The sequence below is a fragment of the Podarcis pityusensis genome (assembly GCF_964106645.2).
Source record: "Podarcis pityusensis genome assembly, chromosome: 10".
NCBI classification, from domain to species: Eukaryota; Metazoa; Chordata; class Lepidosauria; order Squamata; family Lacertidae; genus Podarcis; species Podarcis pityusensis.
The window spans coordinates 74,747,783-74,758,481 of record NC_138035.1 but is presented as its reverse complement, the minus strand read 5'-3'; the positions used below and the strand labels follow the sequence as shown (position 1 = coordinate 74,758,481).

General features: G+C 43.7%; 1 protein-coding gene across 1 annotated transcript in view; it reads right to left on the bottom strand.

Moving 5' to 3' along the window:
• The window catches only part of UPF2 (UPF2 regulator of nonsense mediated mRNA decay), a 28,301-nt gene extending 19,713 nt beyond the window's left edge, over positions 1 to 8,588 (bottom strand). Inside the window, exons 1-3 of the mRNA XM_080972060.1 lie at positions 8,475 to 8,588; positions 1,671 to 2,050; positions 5 to 205 (exon numbers count right to left, since the gene is read on the bottom strand). Coding sequence (XP_080828186.1) covers positions 5 to 205; positions 1,671 to 2,050; positions 8,475 to 8,537 — 644 coding nt within the window. The 5' untranslated portion in view covers positions 8,538 to 8,588. The remainder of the gene's footprint in view (positions 1 to 4; positions 206 to 1,670; positions 2,051 to 8,474) is intronic.
• Between the last annotated feature and the right edge of the window lie 2,111 nt (positions 8,589 to 10,699).

Below are 10,699 nucleotides of genomic sequence, written 5' to 3'. Positions count from 1 at the left end.
GGACAAGGAGTCTCTCTGCTGTTCTGTGATAGTTTTTAACTTCTTAACAAAGGCAGTGTTCTTCTTGAGACTTGAATCCAGCCTGCTAAAGAAGTTCTCTTCAGGGCGGCTGTCTGATGCATTCTGGTTTTTACTTCGGAGTTCTTTTCTTGCTTGGTGGCGCTCCCAAGCTTCTTGGTGGAGCTGATGGGCTTCTTCTTTCTCTCTAAACAGAATATGAAGAATATTGTGTTTAAGTAGGGCTGAAATTTTAAACATTGTAATAGACTAAAAAGGCAAGCCTAATTAACAGAGCAACATATTTTTTATTTAAAGGTTGCAATAAATGACGTCTTTGTGGCAACAGAACAGACTTCACCTTTCTCTCCTACCTGCCCTCCCAAAATCTGCTCTGGAAGTTTAGGGGACCCTCTAGAGGAGGTTTGGGTGGACTTGGACAGTTGCAGGGGAGAGACGAGGAGGGTGAACGCCTGTTGGTCAAGTGGATGCAGCACTGGATTTCACCCATGAATGTATGAAGATTACAGATGGCAGGCGCCATCTTAGAAAATTTCCTCTTTCCTCTTTCACTCTCGCAAGGGACCATTTCACTAAGATGGTGCCAGCTGCAACATATACATTCACCGTCTAAGAGTATGTTTTTTGTTATTAAAAATGCTTTCAATATATGCAAATTTAAATCGGAACTAGTCTGAGTAATCAACAAATTTATTCAGTCTGGTGATAGCACTAATTTTAAAGCAGTAAAGTGCAGATAAATGAATTTCCTAATGAATTGCAAAATTCATTAAACAAGTAATCTTGCTTTATTTTTTCCTTATATCTGTACTGCAACATTTTAAAATGACATTATTGTTATACAGTCATACCTCATATTACGTTTGCTTCAGGTTGAGCGTTTTCAGGTTGCATCCCGCGGCAACCCGCAAGTACCGGAAAGGGTTATTTCCGGGTTTCACTGCTCGTGCATTCACAGACATGCAAAATGACGTCATGCGCATGTGCAGAAGTGGTGAATCGCGACCCGCGCATGAGCATACGCGGATTGCATTCTACTCATGTTGCAAACGGGCCTCCGGAACGGATCTCGTTCACAACCAGAGGTACCACTGTAATGAAGTGATGCTTCTAACCAGCAACCCTTTGAAAATGAAGTAGCTTGTCAGTCAGAAATTTTCCACAAATACTCAGACCAGCATCTAAAGAGCTCTGTTGGGCATTTCCAGTGGGATTTCCTACTGTATTTGACCAGCAAACCCCCCATATCACAAACCATTTAGCAAAGTCTACTAAGCTCCAAGAGTGGCTTATGATGTGGAAAAATAGATCTGTAGTTTGAGGAACACAAGGAGAAAGCTACCTTGGGTGCACAGAACTAGTTACGGTATATTGGGTTCCTGGGCATCAGTATTTCTTAAGCTTTTTGAAGTGGGGCTTGTCTATTTGTATTGTACTTCCATAGCCCAACAACCTAGTAGCAAGCATTTCTTCTGCACAAGGGGAAAACGCAGCTCTTCTTTCAAATGGAGCAACTTCCCTTACAATTTCCATGGAGCTATTCAACCCACCCAATCCTTAGCTCCCTGTGCTTCCCCATCTGTGTCCCAGCACCCTCTCCTATAGAGTGTGAAAACCTAGGTACTAGCAGCAAATAAATAATAAAGTCTTACTTCAGCTGGGCAGCTGCCTCTTCTTGTTGTCGCTTTACTTCTTCTTCCTGCTTTTTTCTCTCCTCTTCTTCAAGTTTTTGCTTTTCTTCCTCCTCTTTCTTCTTCTGCTCTTCTTCAGATTTTATCTTCTCATCATCTTTTTTCTTCCGCTCCTTGTCTTCTTTTTTCCGTTTCTCCTCCTCCAGTTTTTTCTTTTTATCTTCAGGTGGTTTTAACATTTCTCTCTTCATGCCAAGCCTGACATCCTCTTTGGGTTTGTCCCGGCTGCTACCTGACCGCCTCTCGTTGAACTCCTTATCTTTATTACTTAATGATGTTTCTTTTTCTTCCATGCTTGCCGACTTCTTACGCTCTGCTGGCATTATGTTACCCAGGCAGATCTGAAAGATTATTAACAACACATTGTCATTGCATTCACAAGTTAATAATCAAGGCCTCAAAATGTTGTTTCTAAACTACAAATGGATATTTTTTCCAGAGCTATGTGCTGTCAAACTGGCTTGATTATTAGTGGAAGGTGATAAGTACTACTAAATGCACAAATGCCTTCCTTCAGCCCACAGTACATAACAGAAGCAGCCCAAGACATTTTGATAACCGATAAAGTAAATCCAAATGGTATCCTTCTTCTCACTAATTAACATGAGGTACAATCTACAGAAAGTTCTCCTACACAAATCCCACTGAAATGAGAAGCTGCACAATTGAGTCCATCCCTTTCTCACTCTACAGTTTACACCCCCAATCTGCTGTCTAAAGTAGTCATCTCAACTCAGCTCAGGGTTTTGGGGCCTCTGACACAATAGCAAAACCATGAACAGCTGAGGGCAGAACATCGAGCTACCACCAGAAACAAACTCCTGTAATAAATTATATTCCTTCCCTTACATATGGTGGCATCTTGAGTTTTGACTTCCCGTTTGTCATCACCGGCTTCTGGTGGTGAAGAAAAATACAGAACCATGACCTAGAGGAAGTTTTCTACTTGCTGGGGAAGGGCAGACCTTGAAATGAGGATACTGTGTCCACTGGAAGCCCCTGTCTCCCGTAACAGTTAATTCCACTCTCAATAATATACACTGGATTGCCTTTTTTTAACCAAGTGTCACAATCAGAGGACTAAAGTCACAGCAGCTTAACTAAAGGAACTACAATAGCATACCAGCAATTGCTTTTTCTATATGCCTGACTATAACCAAGTTACTTCAATTAAATAAGCAAAAAAGTTGTTTGCTTGAAAACATTTTCAAAATATCTGCTTATAAGTGGTTTATCATTAGAGAAGGAAATTTTGGGTAATATACTCGTGGTAGACCAACAGTGATCTATTGTTCAAGGACTGACAACTTTACACACAACTATAACTTATTTTCTAGCATGTTCGTGAAAATACACATAATTCCTTTCAAGCAAATAAGCTATGGAACTTACAAACTCATTGTATGGACCTGGTAAGCTCCTCCCGAGTTAAACAAATCATCATGCACGTATGAGTATTATGTACACTTTTACAGTAGTGTATTGAATCCTCTAATTAAAGCTGCACACTGAGACAATTAAAGAACAAAACCTGCAAACAATTAAGGAAGTTTAAGTAAACGCATTAGACTGGTGCACCATCTCCTTTGTTGGGAGGAGGGATACAGTTGCTAACTATTTTTGATAGAACTTTCTTATTCCAGTGCTACAAATACTAGCTCTTTAAGATTCTTTAAAATGAGCAATTCAATATTAGATAGGTTAAAACCACAACATTCCAATAAAATGCACACTGAAGTGCCTTCAAAACTAAGCTCTGAATTCTTACAGCACACACATTAAATGTTTTAAATTTAATGTTCACCATTAAAATCTAGAAGAAAAAACCCAAGACTACATCAGTTAGTTGTTACTGCTAGACAACAAACAGGATATTTACCACCTAACAATTATTTGATAAAAGCAAGTATTACAGTCAGTTTTGCACTCCATTAGTTACATTCCAAATCTCTGTCTACTCTTAAGCATACCTGAAAAACAGTGAGAATTACCACAACAGTTGTTTTTAAACATTGACACTACTTCATTGATGGATCTACTACTGAACATATTCTTGCCAATGCAACATTAACAATCCTACAGCATTTATAACACTTGATCAGTTGTAATTTAACACCGAAGAAGCAGTAGTAGTACTCTACCGCTGTTACGACAGTGTACAGTGGTGCCCCGCAAGACGAATGCCTCGCAAGACGAAAAACCCGCTAGACGAAAGGGTTTTCCGTTTTTCGATGCGCTTCGCAAGACGAATTTCCCTATGGGCTTGCTTCGCAGAACAAAAAAGTCTTGCGAGTCTTGCGATTTTTTTCGCTTTCCCCCCCTTTTTTCTAAGCCGCTAAGCCGCTAATAGCCTTTTAGCCGCTAAGCCGCTAAGCCTTTAATAGCCGCTAAACCGCTAATAGCGCTAAGCCACTAATAGGGTTGCTTCGCAAGACGAAAAAACCGCTAGACGAAGAGACTCGCGGAACGGATTAATTTCGTCTAGCGAGGCACCACTGTATACAAATAACTTTGGAGTAGAACTTCTGCTCACCTTGGCTGTTTCTTTTGCACCCAGGGCTTTTTACTCAGCTCAAGACCCATTTCTTCCCAACCCAGATACAAAGCATGAAACAGCAGCCCTTGTATATTCACTGAAATTGATGTATTATTGTATATTCACTGAAATTGATGTATTATTGTATATTCACTGAAATTGATGTATTATTAGTGCAAAACAAAAGCACTATACTTAAAGCTGCATTCACATCCATCTTTTCAAAAACGATTCCCATTCCATGACCTCTAATAAATGCTTTCTCCCCATTCGTATTTTACTCTTTGACAACCAAGCTTTATATCGCTAGTCCTAGGCAGTGATATGGGTTGAAATGTTGTCCAAAAGAGTTCCACTATTTTATTTCTCTATCGAAAGTTTTCAACTTTTAAAATGGATTGCTTCATAAAATTAGCAATATGATGAATGAAGACAGTAATAGCCCAAAATTTAAGAACTGGAATGGTTACAATATTGATCTGATCTAAAATCAAATTTGTAATTAATTCTTTTCAGGTGACTATCAGTAGGAAGCATGCATATTTATGTGCACACGTCACTTGAAATAGTTGTGCAGGCCTGATCTGGTCCATTTTATATAAATAAGCCACCCCTTTATGGAGATCCTGATAGAAAGTTTTACAAACAAAACTTCAAGTTCCCAGCAAAGCTGATCACTAGGTGATAAACTGAAGTTCACAAATGAAAGCATATGAAAATCTAGAAAAGAAATGAACTGTAACATAACTTCTGTTAAAAGCTTGTTTTTCGATTAAAGAATTACCAGGTTAAAACCAACACCACTTAAAAAAATTCTGAAACCACTATTAATTACAGTGCAGTATTTTAAGTTACAGCACAACAGCAATTGTCCTCAAAGCAATGCATAGTCATTTCTTTTTTGGACAAATCTCAGGTGCTGCCTGTACTTGAGTAATATTGGAACACAATCAAACTAAAGGAAGTCTGATGGATAAAAAGAATCTAATGGCTAATTACCAAGAAGCTCTTTCCCACAACACACACACATAGAGTGATTTTCCATAGTCTGGCAAAGAAATGTGTACTATTTGCTTGCATGCAAGGAAGGAAGACAATGAAAACATAGCAGAAGTTGAGCCCTGCAAGGAAGTTAAGTTGTGCTAGCTAAAGATCAACTGAGAACATCCTCTGAAACCTTTCATCAACGTATGTACTGTCAAGTTTCATTATTCAAACAGCTCAGAAACACTACATCTAAAGTATTTTTTATACACTTTTTAGATTCCTGGATTATTTTTAAATACAAAAGACTTTTTTGTATGAGCTTTCAAAATTTCTTCCTCAATATCTTGCCCCTACTGTAAGGAGGGGACCGAATGAATGCATGTCTTTCCCTAAAATATATAGCCTGGCTCACTAAACTGAGCCATGAACATTATTTTACCTAGTAATTCCTCATACCTCACAGACTCCTCAGATATACATATATTTTCAGCATTTCTATCCTTCCTTTCTATAAAAATATGTCCTGGGGCAAACAGATATATAGATATATACAGATAGATATATAGATGTAGATATAGATAGATAGATAGATAGATAGAGATATATATAGATATATATATATGGGTGCCTCTACTCTCTGCTTGTGGCACAGTAATATGGATGAGATGGATTAATCTGCATGTGACACGGACAGGCTGGTGCTGGTCTATTGATTGCCTTTTATTTGACTATGTCAAATATCCTGTCAAGCCACAAACAAGTGTAAGTAGAGGTCCTACCTTTTAAATAGCATTTTCACATCCTCTGATACAAGATAGACAAAAGGTATGTGGAGCTGTAGAAAACATGGGCCATTACTCCCAAATATGCAATTTCATTCAAGAGTAGGGACATCCTGCTCTCTACTCAGTTTAAAACTGAATTTTATCTTGTTACTACATATGTTTTGTTTGTTTGATGCCATTTTCAAAAAGTTCAACAGTTGCACTATTTACTGTGGTTTAGGGGTAGAAGTATGAACATATTTGCATAACATCAATAACTTTAACAACTGATTACATTTGTTAATTCCATTTGTTAATTCCCTTATAACACCCAGGTAATGGTAGAGGCTGTAGTAAGCAAAGGTCTGTAGAATTCTGTAAGAATTCTAACAAATTGTTTTCAATATTTGACCAAAGTGGTTTAAAAAAACACACACCAAATGACTAACCCAAGATATGTATAAGGAGCTTCCTGTCTTAGGGGCAAGTGTTCAGACTGAATGCTCTTTAGATCGCTTACTGCCCTATGATCCTATGAAAATTCTTCTTTCAGGTCATAATGCTGTGTACATACTTAGACACTGTCACTAGGGTATAAAGTACATGAGACCCAACAGCAGCAATCCTGCATGGTTCCTAGTAAGCCATGTTAAAGCATTCTAAATACAAGTACATGCTTTTTGAGAATAAGCAATGTGTCACTAACTTTCCCAACCTCTCTCATACACTGCACTGTTGCTTACCACATGTTACAGTAGACAAGAAAGTCTACATGCACATTCTAATTGCATTATCTTTGTCACTTAACTTATTGAAACAACTGGCAGAGATAATATCACAGATCAGCAAACTACAGCAGCCTGATATTATGTATATTTAAACAATGCTTTAAGTCCTACTGTGTTCAGTCCGTGCGCATGCCCAGAACTGCTGCTTTGTTAAGAACTAAAAGCAAAACAAAGCATAGTTGAACCAGGCTTGTAAGTAAAATCCTAAATTTAGAACAATCCTAAACTGCTGTGAATTGTGGACACTATTAATCCTAAATCACAATGAATTGCTTCAGAAAACACTTGAAAGAATGAATGGCACTATACATGTGTGTGGTGGAGTCTCCTTCTTTGGAGGTCTTTAAGCAGAGGCTTGACAACCATATGTCAGGAGTGCTCTGATGGTGTTTCCTGCTTGGCAGGGGGTTGGACTCGATGGCCCTTGTGGTCTCTTCTAACTCTATGATTCTATGATTCTATGATTCTATGTTTGAGTTAACTATCTAAAGCTATTGGAAAGAGAAAGTGAAGGGAGAGCCCATGGGCAAAACAGCAAGGAAGAGAGCAGCTTGCCATACAGATTTATTTCAGAACAGCAAGGAATAGAGTATTGAGAACAATTCTGTAATAATAATAATTAGACCAAGCTTTTGACAGCTTTAGACAAGCCTAAGAACAAGCAAGAGCTGAAGAAGAGAAGACTGAACTTTGGCAAAGTGCAAAACTTCTGCCCCACCAGATGAGCTTTTGTCACTCACCACTTCACACCCTGGGAAGCATCACAACCACTGGGAGCATCTTGGTCCGCTCACCTTCCACAATGGCAGGGCTACTGGCAAAGGAAGCGGCCAAGGACTGAAGCAGCCGGGCTGTCTGCAGACATGGGCAACCTCCCCGAGTATGGAAAGGCCGGCCTTTCCTTTCAAGTAAACAAGGCAATAACGTTCGTCCTGCCCGTCCCCGCGCGGCGGCTTTGCTCCCTCAAAGACCTCTTCTTCCACGGAGCTCCCCGGGGAGAGCGGGGAGGCTCCGCCACTTTCTGGGAGAGAGGCCTCCGCGTCTCCTTTTCTCTCCGCTTTCGTTTTTATTCAGATAATACCTTCTTTAACACATTTTTACTATTATTATTATTATTACTATTAATTTAAAAGGAGACCTCTTCCACGACCGACTCAAGAGAGGGGGCGCCATTCCACACACACCCCCCCCCGCCCTCCTGGTCGGCTTCCCCACACCTGTCACTTTCAGGCAGCGGGACCCCCCCCCCCCGCGCAGGTGAAGATGCCGCCGCAGGAAGCCAGAAGCGCCGCCTTCCCGGCCGCCCCCCTCGCGCGGCAGAGGCCTCCCCCGGCAGCCCCGCGGAGGGCTCCGTCCTCGGGCTCCCTGTCCCGCGGCGCCCCGACCAGGCCCGTCCCTCCCGGGGCTCCCCATCTCGACGGCCCCCCCGAGCAGCCCCCCCGCCCCCCTCCGTCTCCCCCGACGGAGGACGGTGAAGGGGCGGTTACCTCGGCCCGCTGTAAACATCGGTTCCAGCTTCTGCAGCTCCAGCTCCGCCAGCCTCTTCTTCTTCTCCCCCCCCCACGCAAACGAGGACCCCGCCCCCCCAGGCTGCCCTCGGCGTCACCTGCTCGGAAGCAACCCCGCCGCCACCCGCCTTTCGGTCCAGGGCGAAGGGTGATGGGAAAGGCTGGTCTGAGGGTTCACCTACCGGCGGACGCGGTCCCTTCCCGGGACGGGCTGCTGAGAACAGGGGCGGACGCTTGCCAGGCATCGCCCAGGACAGCTCTGGCTGGCGGGGTCCTTGGGACGGAGAGGGGAGAGCGGGGCAACCCCGTGCTTTGGTTACCAGGGGAAGGCGGAAGTGCCCGAGGGGCGGGGCCTCTCCGGAGGGCGGGGGAGGAGGAGGGGTGGAGCTAAGAAGCCTCTCCCGCCCTCCGCCCTCCGCCCTCGCTTTTGAAAGCGAGGCGGTGCAAGGCGCTCTTTTGCTCCCTGGGGAACTCGGGCCCAGAGCCGACGGTTCCCCGAGTCCGAGGTGCCGCACCTCAGGGAGCGCGCCTGGGGCGTAAGCGTGCACGCGCTCTCCTCCTAAACATAGCGAAATTTGCTTCTCTTTCCTGAGACGCAAGTAGTAAGTAATGCACACTGCAAAAATGTATAGCTAGTTTAGCTATATCCCTTAACCAAACCTGCTCTCCTCAGATATGGTGGGACGGTGTCCGCTTACATTCCCCGTCCAGTTGACTTCTGTATGTGGGGAGGAGGGGGAGCCTCCTCTTGTTCTTCTCCTCAGGCAGCAAAATGTCTTCGTATGGCAAAGGAAGGACCAATGGGTGGTCCCACCCCTGCATCCCTCACCTGCAGTGCTGTGCAGTGAATTTTTTTGAAGGGAAACAGTTCGGGCCAGAGGCAGCAGCTTGCGAGGGCGATGGGATGAGGACACCACACGCACCTCGCTCCCTAAGCCCGGCAGAAGCTTCCCAGGTTTGGGAAGGAGGCACCAGGCTTTAATACTATAATTTACCGAGAACATTTAGGGGACTAGCCTCTAGCTCCCTGACCACATGCCACTACTCACCTGGCTGGTAGTGAGAAGTGCAATGGCCAGAGTGGGGTGAGAGAGAGCTGGACTAGAGCCAGGGAGTGAGAGCCATGCTTGACTTCTGCTGGAAGCCAAAGCTGGAAGCAAGACCTTCTGGGGTGTTGATGCCATGAACTCCTCCCCTGCAGACTCAGGTTGTATATAATAGAATCATTGAATTGTAGAGGTGGAAGGGACCCCAAGGGTCATCTAGTCCAACCCACTGCAATGCAGGAATCTTTTGCCCAACATGGGGCTCAAACCCACAACCCTGAGATTAAGTGTTTTATGCTCACTGCTTAATAACAAAAACAAGCAGCAAAGATGATGACTACTTGTAGCAAGCCTGAGTTTCCGTGTATTCCAAATATAATGGGGTTAGGCAGAAAGATTATATGTGACCCCAAAGTACAAAGGTGGTGGTGGGGAAGAGCTGTTTTGTACACCACACACTACATCCACAGCAATGGATGCCCAGAGACTGCTTCCCCTCCGGGGGAGAGGGCGCTAGCCAGGTTTTTTCCTTGGGTGAAGCCTCCAGAGGGGTGCCATTGAGGGTCTCAGCCTATGCATGTGTGTACACAAATGTGCATGGAGGGGTGCCAAACTGGGTCTTTGACCCAGTGAAATAAAGCCTAGTTTCAACCCTGCCCAGAGATGGCTTCCTGTTTCTGTATGTGTATATAAACCACATATTTTCTTTGAGCCACATTTTCAGAAGTAATATTTGCGTGAGCAAATGCAGCTACATAAGAACATGAATAATTCCCAAAATATATAGATGAACCTCTTACATGTGTACCTTAAGTATGTATACAAACTCAACGAGGTGTGTGTGTGCTTTTGCAGGTAATCTCATTTATATTAGGTCTAATTTGAGACAAACTCTCATCTCCTCATCAACCCAAAGAAGCCTTTCTCCTTTCTGATCTTTCATAGAATAGCCATTGCTCTTGCTCTCATTTTGAAGAGAGATCTATCCATATTCTGCAAATGAATATATTTATATAGATACTATATTATATTATACTATACTATCCTGAAAGATTTAAACATTTCTTCAATAGTCCTTGAAGCATCCCTCCACACTCGCCATCCTCTCCAGCCACACCAGAGGGGCACAGCCTTTGAGAAGCACCTAAGACGCCCCCTTCGCCGCCGCCCCTCACTCCAAGGCGCCTCTCTCTCTCTCTCGAGGGCTGCCATCTCTTGTCAGGACACGGGCCTGTCAAAGGAGAGTCCTGGCAGCGATCCGCAGCTAAAAGGGGAAGGCGGCTCTTCCCAAGGCGGGCGCCGGGGCGGTCCCGCCTGCTCCTCCCGCCGCAGCTCCACCAACCGGGGCCGGGGGCGGGGGC